The 20,676-nt window shown below is 38.7% G+C and overlaps 2 protein-coding genes and 1 long non-coding RNA gene across 4 annotated transcripts; 2 read left to right on the forward strand and 1 right to left on the reverse strand.

The window, feature by feature from the left end:
* Positions 1–698: 698 nt before the first annotated feature.
* LOC140923220 (uncharacterized) lies at positions 699–8,424 on the reverse strand. 2 transcript variants are annotated; one of them, XM_073373302.1, is made up of 9 exons: positions 8,291–8,414; positions 7,534–7,624; positions 7,081–7,231; positions 6,593–6,676; positions 5,849–5,976; positions 4,208–4,347; positions 3,308–3,890; positions 3,029–3,196; positions 699–2,108 (listed from the first exon to the last, which is right to left on the reverse strand). In XM_073373302.1, exons 1-9 carry the CDS (start codon positions 8,377–8,379, stop codon positions 2,034–2,036), a joined length of 1,509 nt encoding a protein of 502 aa, XP_073229403.1. In that variant the 5' UTR covers positions 8,380–8,414; the 3' UTR covers positions 699–2,033. The 2 variants fall into 2 exon arrangements, with proteins under 2 accessions (XP_073229403.1, XP_073229402.1); XM_073373301.1 differs by having other exon boundaries at positions 700–2,108; positions 7,534–7,627; positions 8,291–8,424.
* A 2,305-nt stretch (positions 8,425–10,729) lies between these two features.
* LOC140923770 (uncharacterized) lies at positions 10,730–11,788 on the forward strand. Its single transcript, XR_012164186.1, has 2 exons — positions 10,730–10,859; positions 11,579–11,788. It is a non-coding gene; the product is annotated as an uncharacterized lncRNA (long non-coding RNA).
* Positions 11,789–12,189: 401 nt separating this feature from the next.
* Positions 12,190–20,116, forward strand: LOC140922889 (solute carrier family 41 member 1-like). Its single transcript, XM_073372928.1, has 8 exons — positions 12,190–12,847; positions 14,111–14,218; positions 14,815–14,886; positions 15,806–16,097; positions 16,527–16,686; positions 17,548–17,750; positions 17,993–18,141; positions 18,797–20,116. Exons 1-8 carry the CDS (start codon positions 12,284–12,286, stop codon positions 18,980–18,982), a joined length of 1,734 nt encoding a protein of 577 aa, XP_073229029.1. The 5' UTR covers positions 12,190–12,283; the 3' UTR covers positions 18,983–20,116.
* The last annotated feature ends 560 nt before the right edge of the window (positions 20,117–20,676 follow it).

Below are 20,676 nucleotides of genomic sequence, written 5' to 3' on the forward strand. Positions count from 1 at the left end.
GGTGCCTCCATATTTACTATAACCTTGAAGTAATATATCAAACATGAGATGCAGTGTTTCATCACCAGATGAAACACCGAGAAGAGAGTTGAAAATACGACGCGCAGCGGAGTATTTTTGACGAACTTCGAGGTGTTTCATCTGGTGATGAAACACTGTGTCGAATGTTTGATATTTCTTCTCAAACAAAATCATTTTTGAAGGAGAAATTAAGGATGCAAATACTAAGCAGTGTTTCATCCGATTTCCAAACACTCATTAAACATTAATTTCCTTTGTATTTTCTTAATGAATTATTAATGAGTTTGAGAAGATAGCGTGAAATGGAGGGAGAAAATGATAGGCTAGGGTGTGGCAGGTACAAAGTAAAGGCCCCGGTCACAGGTCACAGGTGCAGGTCACTGCTCTATAGATAAATAACTGCCGAGATAAGCAGCTTCCCCGGCTTTAAGCGAAAACTCTATTTCTGATTGTGATCAGGGGTAGGAGACATTTTTAGTGTTGTTTATTTACCATAGAATGATGACCTGTACAGTACTCTAAGGTCGGTGTGTGACCTGTTACCTGCATGGTATAAGCAGGGTGGGGTAAACAGGCGATTGTATTGTGAAGTTTGTAAGATATAAGCTATAGACCAGACTCACTAGACCCTGATGAGAAAGATCCATAGAGGAAAAAATCCCAATCGAGATAAAAAAAGATTTTTATTTAAACAACAAAATGTTCCAGTGCAACATACCTTAGTCGGCCATTAAACAAACTTTTAACAAACCGAACGTTAACCAGTAAGAACCAGTACTCTAAAAACATGGCACACTAGAATTTGTTTTCCCAGTTTTGCAAAACATTAGTCTTACAACAATCGTTAGCATTTAGCAATTTTTCACTCCATCTTTTTCAGTAGCCTCAAAAAAAAACACCGGGAGATACACAAAACACTTGGACTGTATGCAGTATTAACAAACCGTTCAATTTTTTACGCAAGCGTACAGCCTCATATCGTGCATCACTTTGAATGAAGAGGTGTACCCGTCTCTCCAAACAAATCCTCGTCTTTGATTAGATACTGACTTTGTAAAAATTTGTCGGCCACAGTAAGGTGCGTCGCACTGGAACATAAGCAGTAACTTTTATAAATTACAGGCATCTTCACCAAGAAGGTAATTATAAAACGTTTGTAAATGTTCTGTTAATGGAACTATTCTATATAAATTTAAGGCTAGTTCATCGCCTTAGAAACTTTCTAAAAACATCTTCGTATTTATACATATGAACGTCGTGTTTTTCATGACAGCGGAAAAATAAGTGTAATAAGCTGTTACACCAAATCTGACAGTACTGTTTAGTAAAAAAAAAATTGACACAATCTCCCTCTCCTGCCTGAACGTTAAAAAATCATCTAGACGTTAAAACAATTGTAGTTGAATGACTTCTTTCCCACATACACGAGGCTAAATGACCGATGATATCGTCTTTAGTTGTTTAATGATAAGAACTGCAGTTGAATGGTCGTGATACACTTCCTAGTGCCGTGACAATGGCAAAATAGATCATAATCGAGTGTCAATTCCTATGAAACCTCCCATTTTTGTCAAGTTTGAAATGGCAAATGAATTTGTTAACTTGTTTTTCGAAGAAATTTACCGTAAACCCCAATATAACGGACACGCAGTCTTCTCTTTTTCCATCAATACCTGTTGAAAGTTATTTTCTCAAACCCATACGTTCCCTGAAGGCTCATGATAAAGATTATTTATCTCCTTGTTATCATATATTCTTGCTGCGAAATATCTCTCTGCCGGATAACTCAATGAGATATATTAATTGCATTGAATGCAATTGTAGAAGTCTACGATCATGGTATCGCGTTAAGAACAACTCCAGTTATAGTTCCGAAGGAGTGAAATGACCTTTAAGACGCATGAAACACTTTCGAAGCTTATCCAAGAAAGAGGATAATGATCATTTGTCATGTGTTGATCCTTCAATGATCATGTGTTAGTTGTTAGGCTTGATTGCTAGATGCTCCGTTGTTACACTTGCTTAGCTGGGGAATAACAATCTCCAAGTAACTTTCTAACTGTTTTCCAAGCGTCTTGTGGAGGGGTCTAGAACGAATAAAAATAAAACAAGAAGAACGTGAACCCGATTATTTTTGGTCTAGTATTTGGATGACAGGGCTAACAACGGAAAATACCGTAAAATCCCCGTTTTTAACCCTGGGTTTACAAAATGTCAAAAGGGGATTTTGGGTGGGGTCAAAACCAAAATGCTTATAAACGGTATAAAAAAATCGCCTCGAATTAAGCTGCTCTGCATTCTAGTTCAATTTCGTGGTTGATTTCCACTCTTGCTGCAACAGGGTTTTTTTCTTGGAACTCCCATCCAGGGTGCAAAGAAAGTCAGTTTTACAGCTTGCCATTCGGGCAAGCTGTAGCTAGCATGTACTGGCCCAAAAGTCATTTCAACTGGCCCGGAAAAAATTTGATGAGCAGGATTGATTACAGTTCTTCTGTTATTCAAATTTCTAAAAAAAAATCACTTGCCCATCGGGCAAGTTAAAAACAGAATTCACTAGCCCGATAGCAAAATCCACTAGCCCTGGGCTATCGGACACCACTTTCTTTGCACGCTGACTCCCATCTTCTCCTCACCTCAAAAACCAATATATCTTAATTCCAATTTGATCAGGAATTGTAAAGTAGACAAAGAATATGGGGATGTACTACCTTTACAATCTACATCATCATCATCATCATCATTGAGGAAAAACTCTCACGTAACTCATACATTCGTTTAATGTACTGAACTGAACCGAATACCGCTGAAATTACATGGTCAATAATTTTATACAGGATAGAAATCACTTTATCAAATATGCAACTATGCATGCAAATTCTATAAATAATAATCATCATCATCATCATCATCTGCATTATCATCATCATCATCACCACTGCCATCACCGTTGTCATCCCCATCATCATCATCATCAACCAAACAATACACAATTTTACAGTGAAGTTACCTCATGAATCAACTGAGTTGATGTTGGACTCATTGATGGCAGAAGTGTTCCCAAAAGAAGCCTCCAGCCAGCCGGTGACGTGGTCCCATCATTACTGGTCATACTAACAATCCAAGGACACCATGTGCGATGTTCACTTAAAACATGGAATGTACTCTTTTCTACCTCCTACAAAAAAGTATTGTCTGGTCAGAGATTTCAACATCATGTACACATTACAACAAGTATTGGTTATTGAAAACATGTTAACAAAATAGGACAGCGAATTTATTCCCATACCTGTAACCTTCTTCTCTTTGCTCTAGGTCCAAGATCTTCCCTCTCTAGGTTCCCTTCTCTAGCACAACCCATAAACTCCAGTTCAGAATCAAGATCTTGAAGTCTCTCGGACAAACTCTCATTTTCAACCTCCACACAGAGTGATTCTGTTGCCTCTTCACCGGGCAGATTTGAAAGCGAACGGTGTAGAGGTGACTTGAGGCCAAACGGCTCAAGTGGTTTATCAGTTAATTGATTAATATATTCTTTTTCTGTCAAAGTGTCCCCTGTAGAAGTTTTTTCAGATTTATCAGAGCTTTCACTTTCCTCCATTGGTTCTGACTGATCTCCATTGCCGCTATATTCAGTGGTATTTTCTTCAACATTGCTACCAGAACAAAAAGATGTTTCCTGGTCAGCTTTCCGTTGTCGGCTTCTCTCCTCATCATATATTTGCCCAGTATCAAGATAAGAGGGGCTCTCCTTATCAACAGCTTCTTCCTGTTCACTTGGAACATGTGTAAGAGGGAAAAAATTCCACAGACCCAACTCACGACGACACAATGAACAAGATATGGTGTTTACTTCTGAATCACTCGCAGCACTGAAAATAAATGCACTAAATTTTATATTGCATCATTAAACCTTATTGTAACATTTAAAAAATCAACTTAACCAATGTAAAATACACTGTTGTCTGAGTTTTTGTTTTGCTTATTTTCACCTTTCCTTCGTCATTGTGGTTGCGCTGAGCTCACTCGTGGTGTTACCACATGAAACAATTCTTGATTTGAGACAATTTTTTTCCTGAAAAACTGACAATTTGATGGAAAACTAAATTGATGTCCACAGAGGCTCAGAGGTCCTGTAGACAGCAGTAAGAGAATTGATTTAAATATTACTGCAGTAATTCCAGTATACCTTCCTTGCCAGCCACACAGGGCAATGACACATGATGCCTTTGAAGCTTGCTCTAAGTCCAATTCATTCCTTGTCCAGCATATACTTCCAGGATCAACTAAATTTTGAAGGCCTTCAATATGTCCTGGTGACAAACAATCCTGAAAAGAATTCCAACCATTAAAACTGCCGTATCAACATCTGTGTTCTCTGCACTGTTATCTATACATTTGCTACTCTGTTTCTGAGAAGACTTTCGAATTACTGTATTTATTTGAATAAGCACCCAACCTCGAATTAGTGCCACCTCGAATAAGCACCCATCCTAAAGGTAGAAAAAGTTAATAAGCGCCCACCCCCACCCCACCCACTTGGGTGACAATGAGATTGAAATTGAAATTGAATAATGCACCTATCAATGTAAATCCCGTGGGGGGGGAGTGCGGGCAAGGGGAGGGGATTTGATGCCTGGGACTATCCCCGCTGTCGGGCTTTTGATCGTGTGAAGCGACCCCGGGGTCGGGACATTTGACTTTGACCGACAGAAGCCTGGTATCAATTCAGAAGCAGTTACCAAGTCCGTCCCTCGAGGCTTCCTGAAAGTCACCTTGTTAGAGAAAGGTATGAAGTTTTCATTTGTTTTAATCGCCATAATCCGATACTTTAAACTGTCATCTAAACAGTTAATGTCTATTTTGAGGAAGTTTTTATCTTCAAGTTCCCATCTGATTGTAGAACTCGATTGAAATCGAATTCCACCATGAAAGTCAGAGGATTTTTTATAGGTCACTGATCCGACCTGTTCCGACATGTTGAGCAGATGTTATAAAGCATTTTACGTTTTATTAATACTATATAGCACAGTCAATCTTCCTGGAGTGATTTTGTTGTTCAAGATAAGATATGCTAGTGGAGAGAGAAAATACTTAATTACAGCGAGTAATTTAATGGAGCTGCCGTTAACCGTAATTAAAAGTAGTAACAACGTGTTTGAAATGTTCTTTTATTCGTTTTATATAGTATTATAGCATTGTTTGTTTAGATTTTTCCCCTGGGGTGATGGCTTTTTTGACACTTTTGATTGACCTCTCGTTTCCCACCCTGGGGAATTTGATCGAAAAATTTTAAAATTTGTCAAATCCCCACCCCTTGCCCGCACTCCCCCCCCATGGGGTTTACATTGATAGGTGCATAAGTACTAATATAAAGAGACTTCCCAGAAGACGGAGTTTTCTTCAGAGTAGGGGTAGTTTACAGAAAACTTGCTTTGTTACATCTTCACGTTTCGTTATTACCATTTATTGTTTTGTTGCAAAATAAACATACTACACTTGCTGAAAATGGTGAAAATTTAATAAGTGCCTCGAATAAGTGCCCACCTCGAATAAGCACCCACTCTCAAGGTCCAAAAATTTAATAAGTGCCCAGGGTGGTTAATCGAATAAATACAGTAAGACATTTTCCATTGGTGATCTTTTTTTGGTTCTCATAACCAATTTTGCAACTGATAAAGGATAGAGATTAGATTTTGACTTTGTCAGATCTAATGATTAGAAACCGTAGCTTAATCTTTCTTTGGACTGCAACGGGGCAATTTTCGTAAAGAAGTAACAATCAACGGTGACCAAAAACATGTGCTGAATACAAATCTTTGCAACTGACCATGTCCTCCATTGCCTGTTCATCTATTAAAGGAATCTCATCTACCAGCGTAACTATAGATCTCCATCTTGCTCTGTAATCTTCTAGCCACTGACTGTAGCTGTACATCGGTAGTTTTAAAAATGATTCTGTTCAAAAGAAATACATCATCATCATCATTATCATAATCATCCTTCAACCACAAGAGTAGAAAGGACATTCTTGGAGATTTCTTCCCAAAAATCAAGATTCACCATCACTGTACTCAGCTCCCTTGTATCAAGTCCTGAAACTCTAGCAATCAAATTGGGGTATGTTAGCTTACATGAATGCACTCCACCCACTGGGTACCAGAGGATTAGAAATAAGATTAGTTCTTTAACTGCTTGATAACAATGACCAGCAAACTGGAGATTCTCAAAGAGATACAATAATAACATTGGTTTTCCAAATGTTATTCCATTCAAAGACTTAAAATATCTAACATTTCAACTGCTAGCCCATTTTCAAAGTGAATTGATTGCCACTCTCCCAGATATTTCTCGTAACAATATGTAAAAAGGCCTGTAATGTCTATTTGCCCTCCCCTCCCTTACAAATGAGGGTGGACGCACATGGAGGCAAGACTACACAAAGAAGAAAAAGTGATTCCATACAAAATAGTATCAGTAACCCTGAGGGCTTCTCCATCTCTCCCTACCCCTGCCCCCACCACTGTGATATTCAGGGTGTCCTCTTTACTTGTAAAAAGTTGAGGTTACATACCAGGACTGGGATTGTCTGGCCACGGGCATAGTTTAGAATGTCCAGTGACGAGTGCCTCCTTTAACTGCTCACAAGTCTTTGAATCTGCAATTAAAATTAAAGGAGAAGGTAAATCTCTTGACATTTTTGAATATATAATCCAGTATTAGTGCACCAGTCAATTCCATATACCTTGAACTTTTTTATTAACCCCTTAAGTCCCAATAGTGACCAACAGCAATTTTCTCCTAACGATATCCATACATTGTTATGAGATGAGGTCATGAGAATTAATAAAATGATCACCTAAGAGAAAATACCTTGATCTTTTATCAAATTCTCTTAACTAATTCTTAAAGGAAATGTATAGAGATCAGTTTGGAGAATTTGTGTGTGCAGTAAGCTGCTCTTCTGAGAATATGGATAAACCTACACGAGAAGGTTGTAGGTTGGATTTGACAGTCATTTTTCATGTTTTGTGCACAAATTGCGTATTCTGACATACTCACACATATCTGGATCCCACGTTGTTGATATCGTTGCATCAAGAGTTGCCTTGCACCGTACACATTGTAATATATCTACCTCACTATTCTCCCAGCCGTATTGTGCACAGAACAATGGAGACAATGCCAGTGGCTTTGCAAACCATGTAAATGGCTGAACTTAGTTAAGGAACAGTGCATTAGGACAAGAAAGCAAACTATAGTGAATTTGGTTTTAACTTTACATGTATATATTCTTCACAAACTGCCACAAGTGGTATCTGTAGGGATGAGAATATTTTAGCTTTTCATCCTAAACTAAGTGAGACCAAAAACTGCAACTTACACCAGCTAATTGGAGGATGAGCAACCCCTGTCACTTTAATTTGGGAGTTCTCCTACCCTTCCATCCAACTGGAATTCAATATTATACCAAAATATTATCTTAATATATTTTTAAAAGATAAAAAAGGATACAGTAAATGTTTCCACGCGACTCCAAAATGCTTCCTTGTTTCTTGGTTGGCTCCTACAGAATGACTCTAGATCTGATTCTTCTTGTTCAAGACTCCTAAGAGAATAGAAAGATAATAAGCAACAAATAAGATTTCCGGCTAGTTAAACTACGAAACTTTTATCAACGATTTGTACAAGGTGGTGGGTCTTGGTGAAATTTGTGGCAAACTGGAGGAAATGTGTAGTGAGCTCAGATGTGGTGAATTTGACTAGTAAAAAAACAGTGGCAATGATACCAGTGAATGATTCTTTTTTCACCTACCCCTTGGTTAAACATTAAACAGTTATTTTCCTTTTTGCTAGAGTATGGCAATGCATCTTACACGTTGGAAGACAAAGGTCAAATTGTAGGGCTATACAATTAAACTACAATACTACAGACGATTCTAGCATAAGTACCCAGACATCCTAAAAATCTCATAGGAATCAAACCATCAACGTTTCACTTGTCACTTACAATTATTATGTCACTATATGTTTGAAGAGATGAATAGTTTAAGCCATCTTAACTTAAAAACTTTTCAGGAAATTGCTTCGGCATCGATCGCGAACACCTGAAGGCTTATACGAAATAAACATCAATCTATATCGTCATGGTCAATTTCAGCTCATTTGAATACAAGCATGCTTCGAATAATTGCATATGGTGAAGGACATCAGAAGCGACGTTGAGTATAATGGTAACGTCCATGCGCACGTTTAAGGAGTTAGTTTATACCTTTTTTCCTCTTCATTTTCAGATGAGTGAAGAAAACTCGACAACAGTGCACGTACTCGTCGCGGAGTTCCTTCCACAGCTGCCGCCATATTGTCTTCGTGTTGTCTCTGTCCCCAGGCCTTCTCAACCCTGGCTAGGCACCTGGCACGTTCTTGCTAAGCACGTCACGAGACGAGAGCCCACCAAGAGGGTATTTGTTCAATTTATTGAAACCTGGCCAGACTCTCTCGTTCAGCTACTTTCCTGTGTGACTTATCTGAGAGTAAATAACATTAGCGTATTGTGTGCCCCAACATGGTTTTGTTTTCTTTTTCTTTCTCCATCCCTCCCTCCCTTCTTTTCGATTCTTTTCCAACACTGTGCACTGTGAATACATTTTTTCTGCTTTTTGTTCTATTAGGTTCTTCAAGAACAACGCTGCTAAATCGAGGCCCTCTTAGGAGCCTTATACCATGAATGTTCTCGGTCTGAATTTCAAATATTTTTTATTTTTGAGTCAACGCCATGTCACTGTCCGTGTTTAACTCATCTTGATCTCATTTGTTACCATTTCATCTAGTCTTTTGTCCCTGTTTCAAAGCCATGTCTACCCTAACGAGACCTCAACATCGCCCTAGCATGGGAGCAGAAAAGTCAGTCTTCTGCAGTTTTTTTATCCTTCCAAAGAAGACACCTAATCGCACCACTTTGTCATTTACAACTCCCAAAGATTTAACAAAGTAATTAGAGAATCCCTTTTAAGCGCCAGCGTTAATTATCTTATTTCAGGGTCAGTGTTCTCCTCCCCTTCCTCTTCAGTAAATAGTATGCCCTGCTCTCAGTGGGGGTATAGTATTGTAACAATTGAAATAGGAGTCTTTTTTCAGATAAGATGTTGTTATGTGAAGGCATTAGGTGTTGTGAATGATAACGCATTAGTTTATGCCGATTTTCTAGTATTTGTTTTTCGAGAAATCTTGAACAGGGTCCAAAAAAGGTGTGGTTTTATTGGTATCTCAAAACATCAGCTTACATTTCCAGCTTGGGGCCAGGCCTTTTGTATTTATCTTAGGATTTATTAAACTTGTTAGTTATCTGAAAAATAAGAGACAGAATATAGAAGATCATGGAAACAAGGGACGTTTCGTCAAAAGGGTATTGTTTCATGGGAACCTTATATATGGTACATGGTTATTGGCATTGAAATAAGACGTTCGAGATAGATCGTCTTTTTTAGTTTTGTTTAGCGAGCGCAACAAAAATTCATCTTAAAATGGTCTCCCTCGATCCCCTTTTTATCTAAACAATTCAAAACACAGTTATTGTTTTGTAAATAATGAGTCTCAAGACGAAAAACGCCACAGTTCTTCAAGATAAGCAAGTAAATGTTTACTTAACCACAAAAGAAATGAGAATTAATATGGAAATTTTACGCGAGCAGGCCATATCTACTTTGCACTTTTGCTGCACGGTCCGAGAACTTCGCGATGAAAGGAAAAGCAATTATCACGTTTTTTATTCTTGTCAGTTTTGTCCTGGGATGCTTGGCGGACCCCAAAAAGGTGGGATAAAGGTTTTCATTTCTTTTAATGCATTCCAAATGGCCATGTATTTCTCTGGTATCTTTTAATTGAATTTGAGCCGTGGCAAAAAAACAGCTGTGATGTGAAATAACGAAAAATGTTGATAGTTGAAAATATCCAGGTAAGCATGTCTGTCGTAAAAGAAACATAAAACGATCCATATATACTAAAATACACACTGTCATGTAATATCTATTAGGTTGGGTGATCCCTTTTGCGAGACTTATTTGAGTGAAACTTATTATGAGTCGGAGAATTCCATATGGGCGCACCAATGAAAGAACTTTGGAAATGTTGCAAGACCAACCAGCGTATGAAAAAATATAAAATTTGCACTGAAATACATCGTTGAGTTTCGTAGATTTGAATGCTACAGTGTGCAATTTTATCCGGTCTTAAAAAGGGTTAACTGAGCCACCGCACAAGGCTAAAATATACCCAATGCATTTAGTTAGGGAAAACTTCGATGATGACGTATCTTACAAGGAGGTGTCCCCACAGGGGTACTGCTCATAGCGAACCATCACCTCTCTCCACCCACCACCCACCAACACACACTTTTAGTCGCAATGAGGCCTGACGTCATTTCCCCCTCTCCTCCGCAGAGGTTTAATGGAAAATCATTAAATATCAATGACCAAGACCAGGTTTTATGAGCCCGCGAGACTGAGCACGCCGCCAAAACTCTTGTTTTCACTAAAACCGCTGGACGCCAACCTGGTTGAAGTCATTGTTATCTAAGGTCTTCCGGTTCAATGAGACGTTATTGGATTTCCGCTGCGCAAAATGAGTGCAAACCGAAAGATTCCTTATTTCCGTCTTGACTTTTACTCTTGACAGGAAGTGAAGGGGAGCATTGCTCGGGATGGAGAACACCATCATCAGTTTCCCTGTATTCCGAGCGGGCATCCCTGTAATGATTGGCCGGAACGCCGAAACCGCGGTGAGAAGAAACTTCGCTGCTGCAGCCGCCGTAGATGCTACAATCCAGATCGCTTTGGAGGGAGGTAGGCAATACTTCGAATCGACAGAAGAAATGAAAACAGAATATTGATATAAAGACTGAAATAAATTGATCAAATTTATACTCTTTCTTATCATTAGTTTTTCCCATCCTCTATTAGTTGTAATCAATATCATCATCATCATCATCATGATTGATTCGAAGTCGACGTCATCATCGTCATCGTTGTCATCATCACATCGTCGTCGTCAGTATCATTTTTATCCGAGTACGCAACAGGACGGGAGGGGAGAGATGACGGCAAACTTTGTGCGACACTCGTGACAATAATTTCGTTTGAAATAACTTTTCGCCAAACTTTCACTTTCCTTTAAACAGATCTTTTTGTAAAAGACCAGAAAACTTTCAGTGCTAAGTGAAGATCACAACATAACACGCAAGAAGCTCCGTCACGTTTGCTTCCTGTTGTCCTGTTACGTTACTCACTGATATCATCATTAGATGAGCAATTATCATCATCTTGATCGTCTTTTTCCGCCCTGCTGGTTTCCCCGCTCATCGGGTTTAATAACAAAGTTTACCCCAGAGATCTGCAATTAATTAATCAATCAATCAATCAATCAGTCAATCAAAATTGTCTCCTACAAGAACCTTTAATTTTTTTGAGCTGAGGTGGCTGCTTCGTCTGCTTCTTCTTATCGCCTTTACGTCCCATAGCTCATGTAGAATTGTCTGGATTGACAAGTGTACTTTCTTATGCAGGTCTACAACTGGCACATGCCCTTGAGATCTAGACTGAACAAAGCAAAATGTTGGAACTGATAAACAAAGGACTGGAAAAGGAAATGTCTCGGGAACAAAATAATTTTACGCTGCACTTTGATTGGATTTGATTTGTGAAAAGCTTATTCTTTAGGTTAAAATTGTGCTTTGATCATATAAACAATAATCAATAAAACTTTTATTTTTTCATTTGAAACGTTTCATTGTTGATAATACCCTTTCCGACATCTTAGTAGCTCGACAGACCCTTCCACGGTTTTTTCAACTTTTGACATGGACCAGGCAGGAAAAATCGGTCAATTTCGCTGGAAAGATTAGTAAACTTGCCAAGTTTTGAGAGTGATATGACGTTTGTGTCTGTAAAATTTCGCTATATCTTCGTTAATTTTCAACAAATCTCTTCCAGCTCGGCAATGTTATTAATTCAAAGGCGCTCTTTTTCCCTAGCTTGTCTACGTCAAATGAAAATTTTGGATCGTAAGGTATCACTCCCGCCTGCCCTCCCGCCTGCCCCTGCCCCAACCCGATTTTTCTTGAAGGCTTGGTTGCAACTGCTGGCTTGGCTACTAAGACATAACGTAAAAGTAAATTTCTTTCAATTACGTGTACATTTCACCTTCGTAATCATCATGGGATAAATTAATTGTTAATTTTCAGCGCTTTGATCAAGGTCCGGACGTGTTTATGACTTCTGACACCCTTATGACTTCTCTTCCACTAAATGGCCTTTTACAGTTTGGGGTAAATTTGGAGATTGCTGCTAAAAATTCGTCCGTGAGGAAACGGGTGAATAGGGAGTCTTCGAAAAGAATCGACGGTGCTGGTGAAAGTTACGGGACAGAGATGGTTCCCAAAATTGCAGTCGTTCCAAACGACTTAAGGGACTTGGATGATGATGCAACTGGAGAGAAACAGCTGTCAAAAACATGGACCGAGGAAGAAAACGAATATCTATTAAGCGACCGCGAAAATATAGATGAAATCAATTATGGCGGTCATCATGAAACGACAAAGAACGGTTCACAATTACATGTGGCGAACGGTGATTTAACGTATGACGAAAGCTCTGATCAGTTTGTCCCATTATTAAAAGAGCACAGACATAATGAATTTGACACTGAAATTACAGGACTGGGTGATAGTTCTTTAAACGAAGGATCTTTTACTATCGGACTTCAAGTTTTCTTTCCATTTCTAATCGCCGGATTCGGAACCGTGTCAGCCGGTATACTCCTTGATGTAGTCCAGGTGAGCAGGAGACAAAGGAATGTTTAGGTCCAGTTCCATCGTCAAACTTTTCATGTACTGAACCTAATTCTTTCAATTAAGTACATGAAGAGATCAACGTTAGAATGAGTTGACTCCATTATGTCTGATTTGGGTCAACCCATTAATTAAGATCAAGTGGCCCACATGGGAATTTCAACTGTGGAGCGACTTTGTTTCAAACATCGAACTTATCATGTTCAAACCTAATACATAAATAATTCTAAAATTTAGTTTCTCTTGTACTTGTAAGGGTTTTAGATCATTGAACATCGTGAAAATGAATTGACTCTGACTAATCAAGTTCGATGTCTGAATCAGCTGTCCACTTTGTATCATATGGGTTGACCCAAATAGTTGTTTAGTTCAGTACATGAAAAGATCGACGTTTGAACAGGACCTAAGTTGTCATGAATCAAGGAAACTGATAATGTGTTGTCTTCTAGTAAATTACACCATGTGTGTAAAAGTATGATTATGGGAGACCAGGTCCCACTAACTACCATGCATTAGCATGGTATCCAAGGATGAATCTAAGTTTAAGCAAAGCAGGCTTTTTTATTAGTCAAGTGGGCTGCTGCTCAAGTGCACCTTCGAAATTACGCCATGTCTTTGTTAGCTGGAAAATTTGAGCCAGTGACATGGTAGCCTGAGCTGAACCTGCTCTTAGTGATATCCCTAAGTATCACAGATTTCTGCACTGTAGCAGAGATGCCAACCTCTGGAAATCTAAACTTCCCCCCCCCCCCCCACGCCTCCCCACATATCAACGACCAACCCCCGATAAGCACAATTCCATCCAGTCTCTAATTTATCACATGGGAATGGCTTAGGACATTTTGAAGTCTTACATGAGGTACAGACCATTATTCCCTTATATGATTGTAATGGCAAAATAATCTTTGTCAGTGCAAACATGCCCCAGAAACTGAACTATGAATCATAGAAAATTGGAATTTTAAGAGACAATGGGATAAATTTCAAATTACGTACAGAAAGTAAGCTCTTAACTCGATTATATAAGGGAGATTTGGTGATCTGTTCGGGAGACCGAGAGATTATTGTGTCATATCCAGGAGACTCCCAGATAATCTGGGAGAGTTGGGATGTATGCTGTAGGTGGTTTAGGAAACAAAGCGGTTGCATGAAAAATTCCTGGTGAACACAGGAAACCGTCTGGGGAGGGGGGATTTGATAGTCTATTACTGGCCAAAATGTAATATTTGTTAGTTGCATTTTTTTTAGCACTGGCAAGTTTATAAAGACATATCAGAAATTTTTATTTTGGTTCCTGCTCTACTTGGATTAAAAGGAAATCTTGAAATGACATTAGCTTCAAGATTGTCTACTGCAGTAAGTGAATGCATTCTGTAATTTATTAATTTGACAATGACATCATTATTAATGAACTGTAAGCATATTACACTGAACAATTTTCCCTTCCGTACCGGAAACAGTATGACAAGCAGATGATAATGTTGTAGTGGAAGGTTGAACAAGAAAATTTCCTAAGGAGCAGCTTCTAAATAATATTATCAGAAACTATGTGAAACAAAATATTGTCCATCCTATCCCTCTAGAAATCCACTTTAACTTCTTGAAGTGCAAGGGTGTTTTAAGTCTGAAGCCACCCCCATTGTCCTACACAATCAAAAATATTGTTGCTAATGTGTGAAAGTGTTACTGCTTTATTTATATGCAAGCTTTTGGAAAAACTGTGCTTGTATGTATTTGTTACCTTAATATTAGGGAGCTTAAGGAACCACGATGGTGACGTTAATAACAGCAAAAAAGCAACACCCAGTTGGTTTAGATTGGCAAAACAACAACTTTGCACGTGCATCATGCTATTTGAGCATTTCTTTGCTGTCATTGCATGACTACGATGAAGAGTCTGAATTTAAATGGGTAAATTCCTCTTAGGTTTGGATGTGTTTTTGCATTTTTAGGCCAATGTTGGACACATGGATTGTGCTAAATCACAGTGGAAATTAATAGGAGGAAATCTTGCCTTACTTCAGGTAATAGCATGAGATCAAAGTGTTCAAAGAAAACAATGTGCTGTATCACAATCTTGACAGCATTATCCTTGGTTTTCAATTATGTTGAAGTTCAGGGGGATTTACATCATGTAGCAGCCACCTTTTTTTGATCGGAATTTAAATTGTGGAGTTTACTGCGCTTTTCACAAACATGCGAACTCTAAAGTTCAAAAGCCACCTTCACAATTGCGTTTTTCACTGCCGTCAATCATAATTACGATCACAAGCAACAAACCTTGAAACACAGAAACACACAAAATGGATCGAAATCCACCAATCACAAATCACAAACCATGACCTTTTGAACCCGTTAAAGTAAAGTTTTGTTTCCTAAGAGGTCCGTTAAGATGATTGACAGCAGCAAAAAACGCAATCATCAGTTGGCTTTTGAACTTCAGAATTTGCATGTTTGTGAAAAGCGCAGTTATGAACATAATGTTTGAAAAAGGGGGATTTCCAAGTAATGAAAACCCACTTTCTTAGGTATAAGAAGAGATGTTATAAAGTTACCAGTGATAGTCCTTAGTTGTGATGCTGACTGTCAAAAGCAACAATGTAGTAAGACTGTGCAATCACTAATTACATGTATTAGTGATTGTGTGATTTTACTACATTGTTGCCTAAAACATGTTTTGTTTTTTCTAAGTTTTTTATTTCTCTCTTTTTCTGTGACTATTAATAACTATGTACTAATTTTTTGGCAAACAAAACCATTTTTAAAAGGATCGAACAGTTTGTGTAAAATAGTTACATTTATCTGACCCAGGGGAGGGGTCCTCATCTTATTTTTAAGCTAAAGTGAAGCCAAAAGGGTTGAGGATATTATTTTTAAGGGTTTGGATCAGCATCCCTCCACTTAGTTGAAGATCTGAATCAGCCCCTGTTTATTGATCACTAGGTGCAAGCGACTGTAGTTGGTTCCTTGGCAGCATTCGCAGCTGTTATCATGGGCTGGATTCTGGATGGAGAATTCAAGATTCATCATGCCACCCTACTCTGTGCAAGTAGCTTAGTTACAGCGACACTAGCCAGCCTCATTCTTGGTTCTGTGATGGCTGCAGTGGTTGTGTTTTCTAGGAAGTGCAACATCAATCCAGATAATGTAGCCACGCCCATTGCGGCCAGTCTTGGAGACCTCATAACCCTGGCGCTGTTGTCTGCTATTAGTAGATTTCTACATAGTTGTCTTGGTAAGTTTGAAATAAAGAGAGTACCATCATTTTATCATCATGAGAACTGCCTGTGAGTTTGTAATGCATTTTACCAAAACAATAATACCGTAATACCATGAACTTCACCCCGACATAGCTTGTTTTCTGAAGTACGTGAAGGGCTTTTGTCCACTAAGGAAGTCCACATGGAGGACAATAGGGGAGTATTACCTATTTGATTTCATCAGTCCTTGTCCTTTACAGTTGGTCTTAAAGGTAAACAATGCAGTGACAATGGTGAACTCATTTAAATACACCTGGTTGGATCAGGGAGAAAATTTGCTGTACATTTTCTCTTACAGGAAAAAATAGTAATAAATTATTGCATTGCGGTTTACAAACTAAAAAGCATTGTTGATATTGTTTTTTTCAAACTTGTTACAAGTTTAATGTTTCCGTTTGCTGTAGACACCGAGGGTGGTACTCACCACTGGATTGCACCTGTCATCAGCTTGGGTTTCTTCATCATTCTACCACTATGGGTGTATATCACTCACAACAATGCCTTCACTCACAGTGTATTATATACTGGATGGAGCCCAGTGCTCAGTGCCATGATTATCAGTAGGTAAGTCAAATTATCAGTTGTTAGTCAAATTGTCATTCTCTCATAGTAAGTTTTGCTTGATCTCTTCAATAAGTCGTTTGTACGGCGCTGGTATCTGTAGAATACGTTATACATGTCACAGAGTCCCAGTCAATTTGATGTTTCATCTTTAAATGGTGCTCAGCTATGTGATTGTTGACGTCACCATTCTTTGTAGCTTGTTTGTGTTCGGTCAGTTGCCATCAACTGACGTTATACAACTCACTTTGACTCTGAAGATGACTACCGCACAGGTTGTCAAAACGTCAGTCACTGTCAACAACAACAGTCCTATTCAGGACTATGTTCACCCGGACAATCAAACTCAACCTACTTTTGAAATGACTCCTGGGTTCAAACCTTTCACAGTCAAATATGTGAGTTATAAATTTAGATTTTTGATCTCTGTCCAGTTCAGACACCAAAGACTAAGAATGTTGTAACGGATGATCCAAGACTTCTTTAAGTGCCCCACTACTTCTCTCCTTTTTTAAGCAACTGGATTATACTTCATAACAACCTTCTTGTCAAAGTTTTTTAATTAGTCTGAGGTATTGCTAGATCATTTTAGCCTTCTAAGATGTAGTCAACCATGCAGTAGTTTTTGTCTCGTTCGTCGAGCTTAGCATGATGAGAAAAAAAATGGCAACGTGCTATTTACGATGCATAGTTTTCTGTTCAAGCCCTTGGAAATTCAATCCACACCCTCTCCTCTCTACCTACCCCTCCCTGCTTGTTTGCCTCTTCAAAATACACCTATCTACCCCTCAGAAAGTCTGGGAACCTTTGCTGAGAACACTGAAGCTGCAGTTTAGTTTCATTTGCTTGTGGTGTTGTTTTCAGTACTGGTGGTCTAATTCTTGACTTTGCTGTGGACAAATATCATGGAATAGCTGTGTTCAGTCCAGTAATAAATGGTGTTGGTGGGAACCTTGTAGCTGTCCAAGCAAGTCGTCTCTCCACAGGGCTGCACCAGCTCGGCAAACCTGGTGAGATGCAGGAGAAGAGCAAATTCCATGGCTGTATTGACACATTTTTTGGATCAGGTATGTGGATTAAACAAAGCAGGGATTCTTAAAGTTAAGCTTCAACTGCAGTACTTTCTCATGGTACCCTTAACTTAGTTTGTAGTTCTAACTTTTCAATCTGAGGTTGAAATCCTACGGTGTGACCATTTAAATGAAACCTCTCTAGCAGTACTTTCTCATGGTTCCCTTAATTTAGTTTGTATTTCCTGCTTTTGAGTTTCTGGACTTAATCTAATCCTTTCCCTTTTGTTTTATCGCAGGACTACATGCTCGAACAACCAGAGTGTTGCTATTTATGGTTATTCCTGGTAACTTGATATTTCTGTACACAATCCGTGTTCTGCAGGCAGGACATACTACACTCACACTCCTGTTTACTTCAGTCTACTTACTTGCTGGCTTGATTCAGGTACATTTCTATTTTTATTGGCTCAGATCTTCAATAGTTTGCTCTGATCAACAGTGAAGGCGCTATATTTCTTCATTTCCTACCTACCGTATGCATGGCACGTGCGGCTCGTGCCAAAAAAGGAAACGTGAATTGGACTCGTCCTGAATACGATGCTAAACGAGTATTTTGTAGGGGGTGAGGTCAGGGAATTTTTAAGTAAGGGAAAATCTTAGCTCTTGGCTCAGTCCGTGAAATGTCAGGCAATTTCATTATCATGTTCTTAAAGGGTTTTGTGAAGACTATAAAAAGACATTATTTTATTATCATCATCAGCATGCGCTCAATTTCGTACTTCAAATCCGGCCAAAAAGTCTAGATTCTGTGCAGAACGTCAAAAGTTCAAAAATAAGGAATGAAATATAAATGACCAGCAAAAATAGCCGAGGAGAAAAAGTAACGCAAGGTTAGTAAACACCATTTATAGCCCGGAGAATTGTTTGCATACCAACTAGTAGCCTGTGATTGCAGACCTATTTCCGGTCGTCGCTTCTCTCCACCGGAAATAGATCCGCGTTCGTTAGCTAAGAAACGAACGGCAACCCTGTGAAATGTTGTAAAATAACTGACACAAAACAATGCACGTGGTAACCAAGGCTTTACTTTGCACGTGCAGGTTGCTATACTGCTGCTGACTGCTAATTGGTTGGTTCACTGGATGTGGAAACGAGGCAAAGATCCCGACAACTACTGCATTCCGTACCTGACAGCGCTGGGTGACTTCCTCGGCACCGGTCTCCTGGCCGTGTCTTTCCATCTTTTATGGCTCATAGGGGATCGAGATGCTGACGTTGGAGATTAATAATTTAATGATAAATTAAATGAATAAATACATGAGACCATGTTCATCCTATCACAGAGATTATAAAGGAGCTTATGCGACCATAGCGATATCAAGCCAGTCAAAAGAGTTCGCGTTCTTTTTAAGCTTTTAGTCAGCGCTACATGCTTCCTTCACTTTGTTAACAGTAAGCATAGATGGACTTATATTTTTGTATATAAAACTACTAATTCTTAGCCTTTTCCAAGCGTTCAGATCTTGGGAACAGTTTTTACTGCTCAAGAAATACTGAAGAAATCCAGTCCCACAATTTTCATGTCAGAGACATAAAGATTAACTTATAAACGTATTTATGTTTTACGAACTGCACATCAGTGAATGTACAGCAAATACATCGTCGTCATCATCATCATCATCATCATCATCAACCGCAACGTCCTCCCATTTTCCTCCTCCTCCTTATTTCTTTCGTCATTATCATCATCATCACCCGCATCATCCTCTCATCCTCCTCCTCCTTTTTTTATCATCGTCATTTTCATCTTCATCGTCATCGTTATCATTATCTTTATCAAAATCATCATCATCACTAATGTTATTGTCAGAATATAACAATGGCGTTATTTATATCAATTTGGCATGCAGTATCAGTACAAAACAAAAAAAATCATCATCTTAATTTTGTCAAGTTCTAAGATGTTGACAGTTCTTCTTGTTGTTTTATTCATAGTCACACTGTGTGACTGGAAAGTACCGTTCAGTAGCTTCTGTTTGAATGGTTACACTTAAAGATTTCCTCCACAGACGGACTTGAGTAGCGGGTCCACTGTGTGCAGGACATTGTCACAGGAAATGAAGTAATGCTTAATTTAATGCCTTTCATATGAATGTTCATGCTGTTGGATTCCGTCCACAGACTTAAAATTTAATATAAGTTCCTATAACAAGCTAAATGAAATTATGATTTTACATAGAGTAATCATATATTTGGATAATAAATTATATTATGCAACCGCCAGTGCGTTGAACATACCTTTTTTCAGATGTGGGCTGGAGTGTTTTAGGTTTCAACCAAGAATACTCCCAAAACAGTGTAAGTGTAGTAACAGACGTGGTTTTAATAAAACATTGTACTAAGTATCCTGTTCTCACAAACTTTGACAGTCAGTATATTAATTAAAAAATACCTTTTAACTTTTTTTTAAGACATGGGCATGGGATTAAATTGAACGTGTCAGGATTGTCTAAACAAGACCCGACCATTTACGAACGTGCTCAAAGTTTCCGAAGAGTTCCAAAGAACCTAGAAAACGTATTCTTTTACATTAGCCCTCACACTTCTCCGTGAGCTTAAGCTGAGTTATTCATGCACTTTTTCAGGGTGAGAGGTAACTCGGCTTTGTACAGCTCTGCCTCGTGAGCTCGTCCCGGACTTAAAAAAGAAAGCTGCGAAATTTTACAGTCCAAACCGCACGCATAAGAGTGTATTTCTGTTCATGGGCCCTTCATTTATCTAAAACTTTCGCAGGACAGAAAACTCTTCTTAGTATTATCAGCTCAAGACAACAAAGATGACTGACAAAAGTCCAATCTTCAAAAGGAGTGAAGAAAACATGACATTTTTATTAGCGGTAAAAAGTTTTCCACATTGGTTCCTCTCTTGAAAGAATCAAAGATTTTTGATTGGAGAGAACGGTGGTTCACTTGTAAATTCT

Source organism: Porites lutea, chromosome 13 (genome assembly GCF_958299795.1).
Source record: "Porites lutea chromosome 13, jaPorLute2.1, whole genome shotgun sequence".
NCBI lineage: Eukaryota > Metazoa > Cnidaria > Anthozoa > Scleractinia > Poritidae > Porites > Porites lutea.